The 20359-nt window shown below is 35.0% G+C and overlaps 1 protein-coding gene across 10 annotated transcripts in view; it reads left to right on the forward strand.

The window, feature by feature from the left end:
* The window catches only part of NLGN4X (neuroligin 4 X-linked), a 200201-nt gene that overhangs the window by 164239 nt on the left and 15603 nt on the right, over window positions 1–20359 (forward strand). For all 10 annotated transcript variants that reach the window (XM_066982656.1, XM_066982657.1, XM_066982638.1 and 7 more), the window contains one exon: window positions 18653–18838. In XM_066982656.1, coding sequence (XP_066838757.1) covers window positions 18653–18838 — 186 coding nt within the window. The remainder of the gene's footprint in view (window positions 1–18652; window positions 18839–20359) is intronic.

A 20359-nucleotide genomic window follows, 5' to 3' on the forward strand; every position in this document is an offset into this window, starting at 1 on the left:
ATTGCCTGACCACCTAAGGGATAAACAAAAGTTAAAGCATATTATTAAGGGCATTGTCTAAACACTTCTAGGTCACTGACAGGCATGGGGCACCAACCACCTCTCTAGGAATCCTGTAGCAGTGTTTGAGCACCCTTGTGGTAAATAATTTTTTCCTAATGTCCAGTCTGAACCTTGCCTGGTGCAGCTTTGTGCTATTTCTGTGCATCCTGTCACTGGTTACCAGGAGCTCAGCTTACCAGAGACCAGCAGCTCCCTCTACACTTTCCTGTTGAGCAGGAGAAGGTTGCATTGAGCCTCTTCCCCTCAGCTTTCTTTTCTTCAGAGTAGACAAACCAAGTGTCCTCAGCCTCTCCTCATAAGACATGCCTTCCAGCACTTTTACTAGCATTTTGCCCTTCTCTGGAGCATTTCAAGTACCTTAACAACTTTTTTTTTTTTTTCTTTTCTTTTTGGTGTGTGTGTGTGTGTGTGTTTAATACATTCAAAAATAATTTGCCCTCTTGACTGCCAGGGTACACTGCTGACTCACATTGAACCTACTGTCAACCAGCACCCCTAGACCCTTTTCTGCTGAGCTGCTCTCCAGCCACTTGTCTCCCAGTCTGTATTTGTGTCTGGCATTACTCCATCACAGGTGCAGAACTTGTTATTTTCTTTGGTTGATCTTCTTGCCATTGATGCTTGTCCAGTGCTCTAATCTATCTAGATCCCTCTGTAGAAACCAGCACAACAAGCTTAGCCAGGACTGAAGAATATGAATTTATATTCTTCAGAAATGGTTTCTAAAGGAACATTTCTTTCTGTTATATACTTTCATTAAAAACAAGTAGAAAATTATCTTTTTTCTAATGAATACTGATCAGTTTCTGATATTTTTTACCCCCAAATAACAGCTGTTTCATAAATAAAGTAATATAAGATAGAAATAGAAAAGTCCATGTACTCAGCACTTATAATTTCGTAAAGTGTGTATGTGTAAATCCAGAAACAATTTTTTCTCTTCTGTGTACTTTATATCCTTTCAGGATTTTCTTAACTTTTTACTGTCTTAAAGAAACTGAAAAACAAACAAACAAAAACAACAAAAAAATAAACAGAACAATGCCAGGAAATAAACATTTTCACTTTTATAACCTAGTTAAATTACAGACTTTTGTTCCAGCCATGGAGAATCATTTCAGAAGACCTGACTTTATCTCACCTCAGTAACTAACTTAAAGTCTGCAAATGGTCATACTACCCCTTATAAAATACTTCCTTATTTCCTTTTGGTGGAGGTAGATTTCTTTCATTATCATTTATGCCTGTTATTTTTGGGTAATAATTATGATATTCTCAGAACTATTTTGCTAGTTTTTGAGCCCTAAGACCTCTTTAATGTTGACACCTTGAGGGTTATTCACAGCAGAAACTAGTAAAGGCTCTCACCATTTTCTATCAATTAATAAAGTTCAGGGAAATCAAGTGTGCCTGTTGTCAATGCATGCCAGTTAATGCCAAGGAAAGCTATATTGATTTTGCAAGAATAAGACTCAGGTGGAGAATTTTCATATGCATGCCTTATCTTTATAAAATAAGTGGTAGGACAAATTGGGCTGTGAAATACCACAGTTTTGAGAAGCATTTTAATCGCTCTCAGAGCCTCGCATAACCCCAACAGTCTTTCAGGTCTTCCTTCTGACCCATGCTACTTCCCAAGAGGAATTTCCAAAATTTCTATCTCCCTGCTAGTTTCTTTAAAGAGAAGTAAGTAGTTACCTCCTTCCCTCGTCTTTCACCATCACTCTGCTGTATCGGAATATGATTCCCATCCGACTTGCTTCACTAGGCACTCTGCTTGCTAGGTGTACTCTTAGACATTAGTCTCATTAAACTGCTTCTCATGTTAGTGTCAAGACAGACTCCTCTAGTGGCAGCTGAGAGCAAGAGTGCAACTTCAGTGTTTTAATTTACCTTCTAGGATTTCTTTTTATTCCCCTTTCTCTATTTCTACCAAATAACTATAGAAGAATTTATCAAGATTAGTATTCCTTTGCAAAAGTTTGCCTGTATGAGTGGGATCCTCCTACTATTCACATCTCTGTCTGAGAAGACAAATTCTCAATCCTACTGTGAATATCTTCTAGCACCTGATCAGGGATTTGTGTTACTTTGTTTCTGGAATGTGTTGCTTTATATACAACAACTGTGTGTGATACTGGTCTGGAAGTAGGGGATGTCACTGGATGATTTGCAGTAGTCTCACAAAAATCAGCAAAATTGAAGGAATACTGGCGAAATAAATAAATAAATACATAAATAAATAAAACTAGAGTGTAATGATTTATTATTGTTAGCCCCTTGTGAGCCCCTATAATTACAGCTGTAAAAATTTGTAATTCCATTTCCAAAGACAATTTTGGATTTCTGTACTAGAAGTATATAAATACTTCTGGATTTAAATGCTAGAAGTAAGCAGTAAGCACAGCTAGTGCAAGAAAGTTATACAAGCCAAATTGCTTGCATTATTTTTGACTAAATCCATTAGCAACAATAACAACAAAGTATGAGTACAAATATGTTGGTGCTGAAAATCCCACATTGCCTGTAAGATTAAATAAAATAAATCTAATTGTCATTTCCTTTTCTAAATTATGAATATAATCACTGAAAATCTAATTCCTCCCTAAAGCCACAGGTAATTCTACTAGGAAGCAATTATACACCAGGTAAGAGAAGGAAGTTTATGTGATACCTCTGATACATGATGGCAATTATAGCATGAACTCAGCCACCAATAGGTGACTTTTACATTAAAATGTCCAAAATTTCCATGTTGGTTCTTTCATCTGATTTTTAATGTTAAACTGTCTCACCTGTTACTACAACTTCAACAAACACAAAACCATCACAGAAAAACACCAAAGACGTGGGTAATTAAATAGGTAAAAATACTTTCAGATCAGTAAAAGTTTGACAATGTGTAGGCTGATCTTTCAGGAGCAAGTGAACTACTCCCTTCATAGAATATTTGACTTCACAAGTCCTTCCCCTCCCCCCCCCCCCCCCCCCCCCAATTTCTCTTTATGGTTATACTTAATTCAAAACTATGAACTGTAATGTTGGATGACGAGTATATATTTCTTCCAAGTCATCAGACATTGGTCAAGACTGGCAAAAAATATCAAAAATATCTGACCTGTTATGGCAATCTGTTAGGGCAAGACTGACCAAGACTTTCCAAATTAATTAAGAGCTTTACAGAAAACTTATGAAATAATGTTTAAAAATAATGAAACAACTTCATATTTTTATTGATTTGAGTAGAACATTATTATTTATTTTATTTTTTTTCAAATTCAATAAATAGTCTCAGTTTAGGGACAAAATACCTAATTTATGACTTGTAATGGAAGTTGTTTAGCAGATTTTGACATTACAGTTATAGACATTCAGTTTGATGTTTCTCTAGGAAAATTCTAAGTTAGGATTATCAAAGTATACTTTAAAGCTTTGTGTGTACATGACCAGATTACTGAGGCTGTGGAAATGATGAAGGTGTTTATACCTCCTTCCCCCCTATCCCCCCCCCTTTTTTTTTCCTTTTTTTCTTTTTAAGAATAGTAATTGTGGAAAATGACTCTGCAGTCATGGCAAACACATCCTTAGAAAATCTAATTCAGAATATTCCATGTATGTGAATGTTCAGCAGAATTGATTTGGTTCACTTTGTTAGAACTGTGAATGCTGAGGCACATTATTTAAATCCATTTATTTCTCACAGGGGATTCATGATTTACAAAACCAATCTGAGACAATCTATTTTAACAAATTCTGTGGACTTCAGTGTCAAAGTTTCAGAGAAGATAATTTTGCCAAAAGCTTCTTTTGAAATAAAGAAGGTATATTTGCATATAGGACTTTCTCCTATCAGTAGACATCACAATAATATATATTGATTATATTATTAGGATGTTTAGAAATCTGTTCATGTAATTCCAGAAATATTACTTGATCTGAGTCAAGTCTTCTAAAGCTCTATTTTGAATGGTTGATTAAAAGGGAAGTACATGAACATTTTTATCTTTTTGAAACAAACTCATTTTAGCCATTTCTGAAACTGCTTATTAGACCACTCAGTCAGCAGAGTCCTCATGTCAACAACACATAAGAAGCATGTAAGGGGTGGTAGACTATGGCAATGTCACTCTTATCTGTGGAACCACCACTGGGGTGATTTCTGAGGGCCCTGTAACTCAGAAAAAAAATGAATCATACCTTAGTTTGTGTACCTATAGCTGCAAAATAAGCAGTGGTAGGGTCTAACTTTGCCACATAGACACCCGAGAAACATCCTTGAATGTCAACAAGACTTGTGGTGAAAAAGATTACGTTTACCCAAACGTCATCCCCCTGAATACAGCTATTTTGGTAACTTCAGCGATAGTACTCATTACCTTTGCAGTCTCATGTACCAATTATCTTTGATAGATGCAAAGCAACTTTAACCATTTTATCAAGCATGTTAAGGAATGAAAACTCGAAGGCCAGAAAGTGTTTTGTTTTAGTTCAGGCCTTTACTAAAAGCTGATGCCAAAGGAAAATTATTATTACCATATTCCAATATTCTCCAGCATAAAAAATAAATTTTAAAATTATTTATTTTCTACATAATTTTCAGCTTTAATACTGCATATTTTTGTTTAAGTGGGACACCTTGTCTAGATCCACTTAACTGAGTTCTTTAGCAGACCTTTTAGATGTCACAATATATCTTAGAAATTTCATTTTAAGAGAGCACTTAGTACCAAAAAAATAGTGATTAAGATAAAAAGTTACAAATCATTTACTCTGGTTAGAAACCATTTGTTCTATGTCTTTCTCAAAGGGGACTGTATAGTGTGTTTATTAATCATTTTTACAAGATTTAAACAGAGTATGTAGCATGAAAAGACTATTAATAATAGTCTCACTTTTCAACTTCATTTTTGGCTCCTAGGAATTTTACTAAACATTTTGTCAACAATTAGTCACTGTCAGACTAGTGAGCAGAAAGTTGGGCTCATTTCTCCCCAGTTCCTTTCCTTTCTGTTTTGTCAAGGAGTTAAGCATTTTTCAGAGTGTTAGGGATATTACCGATTCTAGTCAAATATTATCAACAGAGCCGATTTGTCTAATTCACCAGAAAATCCTACTGCATGTTATATGAGCTTTCAGAATAGCATGCTACATAGTTTATAGGTTGTTGACACAATACTGTGTCTACAAATGTGCACTACAAATAAATAATGCAAGGAATTATATATATATATATTTAATAAAGAAGTCAAATATAATTAGCTTCTCAGAGCAAGTGTTTGTTAGCATTAAAGTACTGCAACATTCCTGTTCATTTTTTACACTTCAATATTTAAAATTGTGTATTGGTGGTCTAATGATCTACAAATTCACAACACTCCACATCATGAAAAACTCTACTTTTTTGTGAGCCTAAATATAAAGTTATTTATGACACAAAATATGTTTTTATTAATTATGTTTCACTTACTAGTAGAAAAAATTAGGAAATTAAAATCACAATGGAAGGTAAAGAAGTAGTGCAAGTGTTTTATTTGCACAAAGAGTTAATTTAGGTTTTCTCTCAGTACTGTATGTGTTTGTTTTCTGTGCTTACCAGCAATGAGTTGGTAAGCCAACAAGTTTTGCTTCAACACTGTTTAAAGAATACTCTGGAAGACAATTTCTAAAATTGATCTATAACCAACTGATGGACCCCATACAGGATATTGATGAGTGTCCAACCTTCAGGCTGAAGTGTCAGCTGAACATTACAAACATAAAATCGCTTTCCTGAAAGAAGAAGGGTTAACTCAGATGTTTTTTTATCATAGATGAACTGGCACCAATGTAATATCTTCTGGCTTTCAAATGTCGCTGAGTGAATAATAGCTGGTGCAATGGGCCAGGTACAATTGTCACATTCCAGTTCTGTGTTTGCAAGCATGCTCTTCTTCTGTAAGCTTAAGAAAGGAAGCAAGCAGCAGCCACAAATGATTGAATGATAGATATATGAAAGAAGTGTGAGGTGCTTTGTTTGTGGTCAAAGTCACAAAGTCTTTGTTTCTCAATGTAATGGTTAGAAAGCAGTTGCACTTTGTGTGTATACTTCCTATTTTTATAGATAGCAATACAGTTATACTCCTTTAAAGTCCTAAACTCTGAAACAAGCCGTTATGAAAAAATATTTCTAATTGGAAAAAAGATTTTTTGTTCTTTTCTTCTACTTGACATAGTTAATTCCATTCTGATATAGGTAAAAATAGATATCTTCCTCTGTATCTTATAGCCTAAAATTGGTGTACGTCTTTCATGGGCTAATAATAATAATAATGGGCGGGGGAAAAAAAGCATAAATTTAATTTTAATAGACTTTGAATTGAAGTTATTATTCTATGTTCTAAATGTAAAATACACTGTTGTCTTTTAATATCTCTAGAGACAAGAAACAAACAAAAACAAACAAAAACATTTTCAGTTTTATAATCTAAACTAAATGTTGTGTACTGTTGCTAGTTTAGGAGAAGGAATTTATACCTGGATAACAACAGAAAGAGACACAACTTAGTGAGCTAATTCTTTGCTTGCTTCTTGCAACTGAGAACGGTACTTAAGAGTATCAGACCAGAAGAAAAATGAGACCACTGCTAATGATCAGTTGTTAACCATCACCCTTTTCCAAGTGGTCAATCCTCATGAGAAGGCTGCCATTTGAAAGCACATAGGCTTTTTTAATGGATGAATGAAGTCATGTTGGCTATTAAGAAAAGGGTTTGCATATTTTATTAGCTGCTGCTTTCTTTTTTTTTGGCATAGTCCTTCTGTCAGCTTTTAGAAATTACTTGCCTCTACAAGTTGTCTATTCAAAGTAAACAAATGTAAATATTTTATTTTATTATTTTATATTATTTTCATTGAGATGTCTATTGTGTTGTTAGTCAATATAGGTTTCTCCTGTGCTTTCCAATGTTTTGCTGTATTCCTTCTTCCAATTATGTATTCAGTCTTAGCTCAAAATGAGTCAGACAAGAAAAATGTGAGTACTGACACACAAAACTTCATCTTCCTTTCAGGGATATGTGTTGTAAATTGGGCACAAGATCATAGTGACCTTTGTATTCCTGCTGATAATGGGGCCACTCTGATATCAGATCATCCAACTGGAAGCCAAAATTCACGCCAGCCACCTGCAAACCACAGAGGCATTTTTGAGGCCTTTTTGATCATTGAAGATTTTTCAGAGATCATCTGTTCTGAATGTTCCAAGGAAGATGAAAGATGCCGATCTGTACATTCCTAGGGCAGTGCCAGGGGTGTTATAGACACCTGGATATTAATTATGCAAGAGGCCATAATTAATCCCAAACTGAAATGACTCTTGCCATATTTATTTTGTTCTGCACAACTTTTCCCTCTGTAGTGCCAATGCAAAGTAATAACATTAACCTACTTCCAGATTTTTGTCATCCATGGAATCCTTACACTCAGCTCATACCCCTGCAAAAAGCTCAATGTGTTCAATGTTATCTGTTACAATAATGTACATCTGCCCTGACAGCACCAAATTCACTCAAGGCAAAGTGGTTACTTTTGGTGTTAGTTGCCATTCAACTCTTAGTTAAGACAGCAAAGAGCAGTATTCTTACTGGAGAAATGACTATGGCATAAGAAAAGAAAACAAGTCAAAAGAAGGTGACTACTGGTGGTGACTATTGCCTAAATTGCCAACAGGTGTCACTGGAGGGCCACTTGGGTAGACTTTTAATTTAGTTGAATGCTAGACTTCTTGGCCTGAACAGGTACAGTGGCCTTTCTTTTCTGCAAGGATAATACTATTTTGGCAACAGCATATTGACCAATAGAGAAATTTACATCTGAGTGAGCTTCTTTACAGTTCAATAGAAACGTATAGTTTTACAGTGTAATTTTGTTTCTCTTGAAAGTATCCTTACAGAACAACATAAGCTTTAGGATAACTTTTTTATTTCTTTCCCCCTTTCTTTCTTTCCTTCTCTCTTTCAATACTAAGAAAAACAAACAAACAAACAAATAAAAAATCTGTGAAGTTCTCAAAGGGGTGAGCACTTATTTATCATTACCACACTGATTTAATGTGGTTTAACCCAGCTGGCAGCTAAGTACCATTTCTTTCAGCCATTCGCTCCTCCCTACGCACCCTCCTCACTCCCCCCCCTCACTCCCCTTCCCCCCCCCCCCCCCCCGCCCCCCCCCGCCACGTGGGATCGGGGAGAGAATTGAAAATTTAAAATGAAACCTGTGGGTTGAGATAGAGGCAGTGTATTAGGATAGAAAATAAAGGAAAATAATAATGATAATAATACTGTTAATAATAATGTGTACAAAACAAGTGATTCACAATGCAATTGCTCACCACCTGCTGACCGATGCCCAGCCCATCCCCGAGCAGCCGGTAGCCCCCACCCCGGCCAGCCACCCCATATTAATGACGTCAGATGGTATGAAATACCCCTTGGGCCAGCTGGGGTCAGCTGTCCTGGGTCTGTCCCCTCCCAGCTCCTGATGCATGCCCAGCCTGCTCATTGGCAGGACTGAGAAGGAAGCTGAAAAGTCCTTGGCTTAGTGTAAGCACTGTTCTGCAACAACTAAAACATCAGTGTGTTATCAACATTATTCTCATCCTAAATCCAAAACATAGCACCATACCAGCTACTAGGAGGAAAATTAAATCACTTGTAAATATTTTGTATATAATGCCAATATATATTATACATATAATTACATTATATATATTGCGGTATTTATATTGTATGGATTACAGTGTGTGTGTATATATATAAAATATATATTCTTCCTCCCTTGGTGTTTTTCCTAGCAAGAAAAATTATACCTAATCTCCTGTTACCCGTTTATTCAAACAATTCTAATCTTCTGAATCTGGTAATTAAAGATAAAATTTTTTTGCTGTTTTTCCAGATGATTGACATTTATGACAGGCAGGTTAACTTTTCGGTCATTTTTAGGTCATTTATTGTCTTTGCTTAGTTTTTACAATAAGTTACATTCCTTAATTTACATTAATAAATTAATATTTAATTATCATTAATTAACATTTCTACCCTGTGTCCTTTTAGGTTTTCTCTAATATTGATGAACAGCTAAATACATTTTTTTTTTCCATTTGATATTGATCTTTTAGTTGGAAAAAAAATCAAAAGTATATTAATTCAAACAGTTTTATGTAGCTTCCATCTGTATTTATGTGTAACAAAAAAGTATTTCCAGCTTTCACAGTCCTACAGAATAACTTTTCTTGATAAAATAGGAATTTCTAAAAAGCAATCAGATGCTTTAGAAATGGAGCTTTGTGCTATAAGTGTGGAATAATGTACTATGTCTGTGTGGGATGAGTTAAGTTTCTTCATAGCAGCCATTCTGTTGCTGTGTTATGGTTTTATAGTTAAGACATTGATGATAGCACACCAATGTTTTGGCTGTTGTTGAACAGTGCTTACACAGGGGCATAGCTTTCTATTTTTCCCACTCTGTCCTCTGCAACTTTGGGGTGGGAAAGAGATAGGGAAGGGACACAGACAGGATAGGTGATCCAAAATGTCTAAAGGGGTATTTCATGACATACAACATCATGCTCAGCAGTAAAACTGGAGGCAGAGGAAGAGACGGTGGGTCTGGTTTCCAAAGTAGCCCTTGTTTTGAGACTGTCTAGGCATCAGTCTGCCTGTGGGGGGTAGTGAGTGATGTCCTTTGCTTTGGCTGTTTTTTTCTCTTCATCTATTAAAATGTTTTTATCCCAGCCCACAGATTATCTTGCTTTATTTCACATAAAGTGAAATTTTAGTGTACATATTTTCTCCCTGTGTCCTGCTGGTTGGGGGTAACTGAGGAAGCAGCTGTGTGGGCCCTTTGCTGCTGGCCAGGCTGTCTCATTCAATTGGTTTTCTATACTCAAACTACTTTCATCTTGTTGTTGAGTGACTTTGGATTTGACTATTTAGACCAATGGCTGAAGAATATTTTCAAAACATATTTTGAAGGAGTACATCAGACACTTGTTAATTGTTCCTCCAAGACCCACAACCTTTTTTTTAATTATCTTCTTTTTTATTATTATTATTATTTTTAATCTTGTTACTGTGATATTGTTTAATGACTATTTTGTTTAATGACAAGCTTAACCTGTGAACATTTGGAGAAGTAGTTACTGAGAAGACAATAGACCAATGAATGCATTCTGCAGTGTTTATTGCTGTCATCTTTATTTATTATATAAAATAAAATAAAATCTACCACCAGAACAGTTGCCAAAAGCTTTTCTAGTGGCATTTCTTATAGAGTTATTTCTACTTACCATGAAAAAAGACAATAGAATTGAATGTTGAATATATCTTCAATCTTGAATATATCTTTCGATCTTCAATACTTTAAATAATCTACATTGGCCTAACCTCATTGCACAATAGTTTCAGAGCATTTTATACCGAACAAGGCAAATTTAAAAGCAGTTAAGTGTCATGTACAAATTTCAATTGGATTCATTAAAAGTATTTTATAGTAGAAATTCCATAATAGCTTAACTGAAGGAAACTTTTGACCTCCCTAATACTTTGATAAATTTATGCTAAGAAGCTTTTCACTTCTTAGAAATATGTATAAAAATCGGTTTTTAATCTTGCTAATATACATCCTATTGTTTTTTTGTTATTTTCCTCCTAAGTGTTCTTATAAACGTATGAGATTCAGGACATTTTCAAAAGGTTTTTATGGATTTAAGGCTGGATTTTCTTCTAAATTGTAAAGAACATGCTTTAGATTTCAGTACTAAAGCAGTATAGAAACAAAGAATATATTCTCACTTCACCTTCTCTCTGACCTATTCTTTTGTACTGTTTGTAGTAATGTTTTTGTCTTCACAATAGAATTAAATTTGAAAGAATACATCAAGATAGAATCATAAAAGACTGTTTTCATGCTTAGGCCTGAGTTAGAAAACTGGGTTAAAGACATTGCAATATATATTAACACAATTTACTAACTTACGTGGAATCTAGAAGCTTTTTTTTATTATTTTTTTCACTACAATTTTCTTATTGCTTATCACATCTGGAGCTAAAATTCAAATGAGTCCTATCTGGAACTGGGTAGGGTAAGTAGCCATAGCAGACATAAATTTCTTTCTGTGACCACTTAGAGTAGCAGGCCATACCTAAGAGCCTGAGTTGCTGAATATTAAAATAAATTGTTTGGACACCTAGCCAAGCATCCTGTCCCCCAAATCTGTTTGGAATGCTTGGGGATAGATCAGGAAGGGTAATCATGGCATAAACATATATGACAGTTTCCTCTAATTCTCTTCTAGCTTCCAACTATTTGTATCTCAGGGACTTCCTGAACTAACTGTGGTCTCTGTGTACTCAGTAATACCTGATGAATTTCATTCCATATTTGAATATTTTAATATCTGAGCTCAGCAAGTACACTTTTACAGTGGTAAATGTGATGTGTACAGTAAAAAGCTATTAGAAAATAAGACCCTGCTGTATGTTTGCTGATTACTCTTTGCTTTAAAGATGTCCTACCCTGGCACTTAAAAAATTTAAACAAAACAAAACAAACAAAAAGAAATGATTATGCTTCAAACCATATTTTCTTGAATCTTGCTTATATTGCTTATGCCATATTTCTGATCAGATGTTATACAAATAGATAATCTTTGTGAGATTTTTGCCTGCCAAATAAATTGTAGTAGGCTATACAGGTCTGGGCAGCAGTTGTAAAGAGGAATATAGACAGAATACATTTAAAATGAGACAATATAACAGAGATTTAGAAGGAAGCAAAAAATAGATCAAAGTGCACTAACATTTATTTTTTACAGGTTTCCTGATGATTAATTTCTCAGTATGATATCTTGGCTGTTCAATGCATCTTGTTAACTTTGACATTAGCTTTTCTGTAAGGGCTGTGTCATCAGTTCAGAAATTAAACATTTTGTTTTTCAAAAAATATATTAAGGGCAGAAGAAGAAACAAAAGTACTTCATTTGCACTGAAGAGTGTACCTCATTTTAAGATGCACTTTTAAAATTTCTTGTAGTAGCTACTAAAATGTGTGATAGAATAAGGTTTACTCTTTCCTTATTTATATGTTTGCCCTGTATGTAAGGAAAAAAATAAAAAAAAAAAAAAATGGTTACCTTTCCACTTTATGATTTTCTTTAAATCTTAAAAAAGTTGGTATAATTTGCCAGTACTGAATTATATTTGTAAATTTTCATAGGATTTCAAAACACTAAGAAAATACTGTCTTTCACACACCAAATCAACCCTGTCTATTTGTACTGGGAGATTTTAAACTAACCATTTGGATACAAATTTGTAACACACACATACATAAAACAAAGCAAAACAAACAAACTCTCCCAAAAGTTACTAGAGAAAATGATTTTGTTTGCTTGTTTGTTTGTTACTATTAAAAAAAGTTACTGAATAGTACAACCTGGGGAAAAAAAAAAAAAAACAACAAAAAAAAACAGGGCAGTCTTTTTCATTTCTAATTTTCCTAGCTTCCTCTTAGTTTTCTAACAACTTATAATCTATTACATCATGGCATGGACCACAGAGAATGATGTTTGTGCCCATGTAGTTATGTATACCAAATCGAAAATTGAAACATGAGAACAAGATAATCATAGAGCAGCTCATATTTAAACTGAGAAAGTAAAAGTCATGAAGTAAAAATATTTGAAAAATATAAAAGAGTACTACTGTTCTTGATAGTTGTGACCACTGTTGTGCTCATCGCTTAGAGCAGGCAATTTACTTTCAGCACATATGCCTTTGTTATAGAAGCTTTTATTTGCAGCTGGTGTTGACATTGGAATTCAAATGTCATTTCTGACTGAAGTGGAAGGGATGAGTAAGGAAGGAAGAGAAAAAAATTTGAACACAGATAAGCAGCTCAGTGTCTAGTGTTCTGTTAACACTGCTTTAGGTGGGGGAAAAAAAAAAAAAAGGAAGGGAAGGACAAGAAATAAATGGAGGAACAATCACAGTTGAAATGTAGGCTTTCAGCCAGCTATCAAATTGATTTGATATGAATTAGGCCTAGGGACCAATTATGAAGATGAAGAATGTTTTTTTCCTGTAGTGATATAATAATACTGTGTGGGAAATGGCAAAGGAAAATAGTCATAGTATTTTACTTCTTGGAATCATTTAAAAAGAATGAGAAATCAGTACACAGGAATAAATAAAATGCAAATTGCTGCAGGATTCTGGTTATGTTGGTGATGGCATTTATCTCGAAAGCTGAAGGCATAGTTTTCAAGACATAATTCACTGTATTTAACTTTATGATGCTCTTTTCTTTTTCTTTATCTTTTCTAAGTGAATGTAATTTCATTTATTTTTTCATTCTTTTTAAAGTGAATTCGGTGTTGATGCCAGTGGCATGCTCACCTACTTCAGAGAAAGTAACAGCAATGAAACATCTTCAAATGGAAACAAATTCACATTTTTATCAATTAAGTCCAAGATAATTTCAGTGAAGTCAGGGGAGTCATTCAGTATTTTCATCTCAATAGTAAGCAGAGCAGAGTCTGTCCTTTTGCCAGTCTGTCCTGAGCAATAGGAACTACCAGTACTAGAAGTGACTTTACTCTCTAGGTAGGGACTGATTTCACCTAAACTTACCTAAAATGTAGGTGTCATTCTAAGCTGGTCATCTGTATTTCCTCACACATCTAGGAAATTACTTTTATTAGATTTCTACCAGTTCAAAGATAGGTGTCTAAAAATCTGAAGCTGCTTCTGGAGGCTTTTTTTTTTTTTTCGCCATAGTTTCTGTTGGGGTAGTGCTAATAATATTAGAATAGACAAAGAAATTTTAGGTGGCCAAAGTTAACAGTGATCCATACACCCTTCCATATCTTATCTGATCTGGAGCTCTGCATGACACAAATATGTCAATTATGATTGTTGCTTCTTGACATATTCATGCTATTCTTCTCAAATTATCTATTCTATGCCCACAAATCATTGCATAACTTTCAAATGGAAATTCTGCTGAAGGTTTAGGACAAAATAAGCTCTAATATCATATTTAGTTTAAGTGAAATACGTAATAGGTGTTAATCAGACTACTGAATGGACAAGATCCACTGCTGAAATGTGGATTATGAACCTCCTTGAAAACCAAGATTCTGCGTCTGGAAAAATATTGTTTTGATCCTAAGCATCCCACGCTAGTAATTTCATTCAGATCAAGAGTGCTCTTTCATAGAAAACCTCAGGATCACCACCACCTCCTGCACTTTGTTTCACATCACAGTGTGGTTCTGTAAAGACTTTATCATTCCAGGTGAACCTCAGCTGGAAGATGCACTCACCTTATATCTGCTAGGGATCATTCATTCAGCCTGTGGGACTGGACAAGAATTAAGGCATTACTTCAGAAACCTCAGTTTAAAGAAGCATTACTTTTCTCTACATGAAAGGATGTTGAAAAACTGAGACATAAGATTAACTACAAGTAACAGAGCAAAACAAATCAAGAATTCTCTGTTCCCTCATATAATCTTAAAATAATGTATTTGTATTTTTTGAAAAACAAACAAACAAAAAACACAATGTCATGAGGAGAAGCTGCTTGATTCATGTGGTTTAAATCAAATCAGGATCAAAGCAGTTTATTAACTTATTAATGAGATATAACTAACAAGTAGTCAGTGAAGTATATTTTCAGGATATATAACAGCAATACAAAAAACAAATAAACTAACAAAATACAACTATATGACTAGACACTTACAGAATGTTAGTAAACTGTTATGAATTTCTAAGCACTGTTCAATAACTATCCCCAAAACCCCTAATCACATGCACATACTCAAACACACACACATGCAGATATAGGTGTACACCAAGTCCCCTGCCCCATGGATTACCAGCACACCCACTGGGGGCAGAGGGGGTCCCCCAATCTGTGTGTGCAACATGTGACTGCTTCAGCATCGGGTGAGTTTCTGTCGCTCCCAACCATCCCTCTACCCACATGAGGAAATAGGAAATACAAGGTCCCACATGCCCCAAGGATGTCCCTGCAAACTGCCCCACAGGGATGACCCCTGGCTGGGCACAGGTTCCCCATGGAGGGGGTGTTCTGTTTGGGCTGTACAAAGGCTGTGATGCCAGGGACCAACTTCTTGCAATGTCAAACTGTTCAGGTATTGTCTTCCTCTCACTTCTCTCTCCCTAACTTAAAAATTTTTCACACTTCTTTTGTATTTCTTTACAGGCTGATTGTACTTTGCTTCAAAAGACTAATTCCCTGGTTGCAGCTCAGTTCAAAACAGATTTGAACGGGAAAACAGATTTGTAAAGTCAAGAACTGAATATTAGTATAAATGCCTTTCTGTGTCATTATGTGATGGGAAAAAAAAAAAAGGAAAAAAAAAAAGAAGGGAAGGAAGGGAAGGGAGGGGAGCGAGGGGAGCGAGGGAAGGAAAGGGAAGGGAGGAAAGAGAAGGGAGGAAAGAGAAGGGAGGAAAGAGAAGGGAGGAAGAGAGGAAGGAAAGGGAAGGGAGGGAAGGAAGAGGAAGGAAGAGGAAGGAAGAGGAAGGAAGAGGAAGGAAGAGGAAGGAAGAGGAAGGAAGAGGAAGGAAGAGGAAGGAAGAGGAAGGAAGAGGAAGGAAGAGGAAGGAAGGAAGGAGGGATCTTTGCTGTACATATTCAAGGACATCCTTCCTTTGTTGCACTAGGATAGTGGACTTCCATATTCTGTTAAAACCTAATCTATAGATTCTCATTTCACAGACTATCCTTTGAATCTATCTATACAGTAAAATGGAAAATATTCTTATTTCACTTAAAAACATATACTTATCAGACACAGAGTATAAATCCCCATATCAAAGCAAAGCTTCCTTCCTTTTTGTTTAGGATTTTACAGTGACACATGAAGAAACTGCTCTGAAATCTTCACAGTGGCCACAGGAAAATAAAATAAAAATAAAAAGCTGTTAGTGTTGTGTATTTCTTGATGAATAGTTACTTCTTGCCTGAAATAGTTGCTTGCCTAAAATAGTTACTTCTTGCCTGAAATTCTTGAAATAGCATTGAATAAATATTTTGATCTAGTATTCAGAGCATGAAATAAAATATATACTCATCAAGAAAAGACAGATTTATGAATTCAGTTTGTGTCATGTGGGGCTGACACTTTGCCTTGATGATTAGTTAAGAAATTAAGAAAATTTGCTCTTGTAATTAATGAGAATCAGCAGAGAAATGTGAAAACAAAACAAAAAAAAATCTTAATTTGTCTAACATCAGATATTCACTGACTGCAATTTTACTCAGTCACCTTTCATTTGGAAAGAATTCAAAAACACAAAGATAACCAGCTTTAGCTTGATGCTGCTAGAAGACGTAAAACGTGTTTAGGCTCTGAATATTAATTACCATGCTGTTTTAAAGGTTACAACAGTCACTTTCTCACAAGGAGGTCATAGTTCTGATTGAATAAAGGATTGATTATAAAATATTATAGAACATTACAGTGAACTGCAGCAACAAATCCAGCAAGCAAGTTATTCTTTGATAGTCCTAAAAATGAAATAAAGGCATGTGGAAAAAAAAAAAAAAAAAAAAGTATATCTTTCAAAAAAAAAAAAAGTCAATTATGGATTTGTTCTTTGTTTGTTTGCATTTCCCTATTGGTATGAGAAAGAACATGTTACTGTTATTTTAACAACCATGCTTGCCACTACTAGAGTATTTTTTTTTTAATTAGAAAGCTATATCAAATGCTATTTAGTAATAAAGGTATGATTCATATTACTGCAACTGAAGTAAGCATTTTACGAAAAATACAGACTCCATGAAACACTATATGACATTAAATAGCTATTAATAATTCCTATTTAAATCTGAAAAAAACATTTTTTTTGGATGCAAGGTAATACATTTCATTTAATAATGCCTAATCTTGCATGTAGAAATGCAATATCATAATGTAGTCTATATAGCATTTGAAATTTAGCATTTAATCCTTTATATGATACTGTTTTTAAATCTTGAGGCTGGATTTACATCTCATTGTAGAAATTTTACCACAGAAAACATCATGCAAATGTATTTGTGAATGTCCAACACATCTAACTGTTTCTTCTTTTTGATCACCTTTGCTTCTTTTCCGCTTCCATTTTCAGTCATTTAATTAATCCAACCTTGTGAATTTCTTCCTTCTCGTCACTGAAAAAAATGACAACCAGTGCAAATAAATCTGTTTCCCTTTGCCAAAGGAGTTCAAATGTAGTGCAAGGTCTTTTTTTGCTTAGAACCTCAGGTCACCCTTGTAATCCTTGCTAGTAACAGGAACGCATTGTTATGGCAGCCTAAGGTGGCTCAAGGCTGCAGACAGTGAATCTCTTTCTCACTTCAATTTCAAACTGCTCCAGGACTGCAGATCTCCTGAGTCCAGGGGCCCTCTTCTGGCAAATTTGCCTGAAATGATAATTTGCTTGGAAACATCAGTGAGTTCCTTCTTTGACTTGACAAGCAACTACCAGTGGCACCTAAATCAGTAATGTCCATCTGCAAACATCCATATGTTGTAAGGTATTCTAATAGACTCCTGGCTTCCAGTTGTGTGACAGGAAAAGATCTGTGGGAGTTAAAGAGAGGGGTGTAAGTACATGACTCAATGTGGTAATTTGAACATAACACGAAGTCTAGACTGTGAATGATGGGCATGGATAACATTTCAGGTTAGCTGGTTTCAGAAAAGCAAAATTAATCTCAGTCCTAGTCTCTCAGTCATTTTGTTCTATGTTGCAAGACAGGCAGCAAATGTGTCATGCTTTGTTTCTAAAATCTGATAAACACAGTACAGGAACAAAAACTAGCAGCACAGCTCTTCCTGCAATTTCCAATGAAAGAAACAAAACATGATTTGTTCAGATAAAATATCTTGACCAAAGACTGAATTGCTCACAATTTACCTGCTATCTTCCTAATAAATAACCTTTGCAATTTTTTGAGTGTAATTTTTCTTTCCCTACATTGTTTCCTGATTCTTTTACTATTTTATTCATCCTTTTTCTTTTTCTGAGTTTGTCCATCCATATCACAAGTACAATAATATATAGAGCTATGTAGGTCAGAAGAATTTTGGTCCATGTTAAGAACCATTTAAATTAATGTGTTAGTGAGCATTGTTCATAGTGGAAGACTTGGTATCTCACTTATTCCTGTATGTAGTCTTTGCATAAAAACAATTTCCAATTTTTTTATACCTTAATCACATGAAGTTATCAAATGTTTAAAATCTTCAGACTATATTTTTTCATTGATACAGAATTATTTCAGAAAAGAAATAATGATCTTTCACAAACATAATCTCTGCAGTAGGGCAAAACAAACCAAAACCAAACAACACACAGAATGATTTCCACAACCTGCACTGGAGACATATAACTAGGACTGTAACTTTTTTTTTTTTAATAAAAAAAGGCGGGGGGAGCTCAGAAGATGAGAATATAAGTTGTGAATATATGTTTACCCTGTAGCTAACTCTGTCTGGTGAACTAAAAATATCCCTTTTTTCCTTATAGGTTTTTTAAGTACTGGGGACCAAGCTGCAAAAGGTAATTACGGATTGCTTGACCAAATCCAAGCTTTACGTTGGATTGAAGAAAATATTGGATCTTTTGGAGGAGACCCAAAAAGAGTTACTATTTTTGGATCTGGGGCAGGAGCTTCCTGTGTCAGTCTTCTGACACTCTCTCACTATTCAGAAGGTAAGGATCTCCTGAGCAAAACATAGAAGTTCAGTAACAGTAAAATGACTCTATTGTAAATCAACAGTACACTTTTAAAACAAAACAAAACTTTATATATATATATATATATTCATATATATATAATTTAAGGAAAATGGGAAAATCATGTAGGCTGAATTAGAATTACACCGTCTGTAATTTTTTGTAAAATGCCTACATCTAGTATTCTGCATTTGTATTAATCAACACAAATATTTTACATTAAAAATGCATGATTTTGTAGTAGAAATTTCACACAAAAACTTTCACAGGCCGTATATTTTTTTCTGGATTAATCAACAGTCTCCACTGAATCTTCCATCAAAGAATCTGATGTATTTAAAATTAAACAGAGCAGTGACATTTTTCATTTCTTAAACATTCTTGTCTACCTTTCCAACATGTATTTAGATACTTTCTTTACTAAATAACAACATAACTCAATTTCATTGAAAAAATATTTAACTCTCCACAAGTAGTACATGATCCTACACAGAGTTCTTAAGATTTTGGTAAGTGTCTGAGCTGCAGAATTTCTGCCCTCAGAAAACAACCAACCAACCAACAACAACAACAAACAAAGAACATATAGCAACAGTAGTGTACTGATTCTTATTGGCAAGAACAACTCTGTAAAAAAAAATAATAAAAGAAGACAAGACCAATGTGATGGCTTTACACTGATGGCTAACCGTGCTCTACCACACCGCTCTTTCACTCTCTGTCTTGAAAGGAAGAGAGTGAAAAAATATGAAGAAAAAATAGCTTGAGGGCTGACATACAGACCCCTGTTTACTGAAAATTACTCACCAAGGCGCAGCACAGGGAGATTAACATAATTTGTTGACTATTGTTAATAGACTACAGCAGTGAGAAACTAAAAGCAAACTTAAAGCACCTTCCCTCCCATCCAGCCTGCTTCACCTTGGTCCCCTCCATGAATTGAAGATGAACTTTTGCTCTGGTGCCTGGAGCACCTCCTCTTCCTCCTTCTTCATTGACCTTGGTGTCTGCAGGGCTATCTTTCTCAACATTATCTCACTCATCTATCCCAGCTGCTGTGGCACAGCAGCTATTTTCCTTTCTTAACCATGCTTTCACAAAAACACAACCAGTGTCACTCATTGGATCAGCTTTGTCCAGTGGTGGGTCCCTTTTCCAAGAGGGAAAAGCTGGAACTGGCTCTTATCTAATATGGGGCAGCTTCTGGACTCTGCTTATAGTGCCTGCCCCTACAGCCCCCCTGCTACATAAACCTTGCCAAAACAAACAAAGAAACGAACAAACAAATATGTATTGTATTTATAACTCCATGTTACTCCTATCATAATCAAACATACAGAAAGCTATGGCAGAAATCTAAGCCATAGCAGTCATTTGTAGCAAGGCAGCTAGTAAACATATCCTATTTGAAAGTACATAGAATTATTCCCGACAATTCAGGGAATTGGTACAATACTATGAAGTGAGTAACTGTTGAGTAATCCCTGCTAAAAGCAA

The sequence above is a fragment of the Anser cygnoides genome, chromosome 1 (genome assembly GCF_040182565.1).
Source record: "Anser cygnoides isolate HZ-2024a breed goose chromosome 1, Taihu_goose_T2T_genome, whole genome shotgun sequence".
NCBI lineage: Eukaryota > Metazoa > Chordata > Aves > Anseriformes > Anatidae > Anser > Anser cygnoides.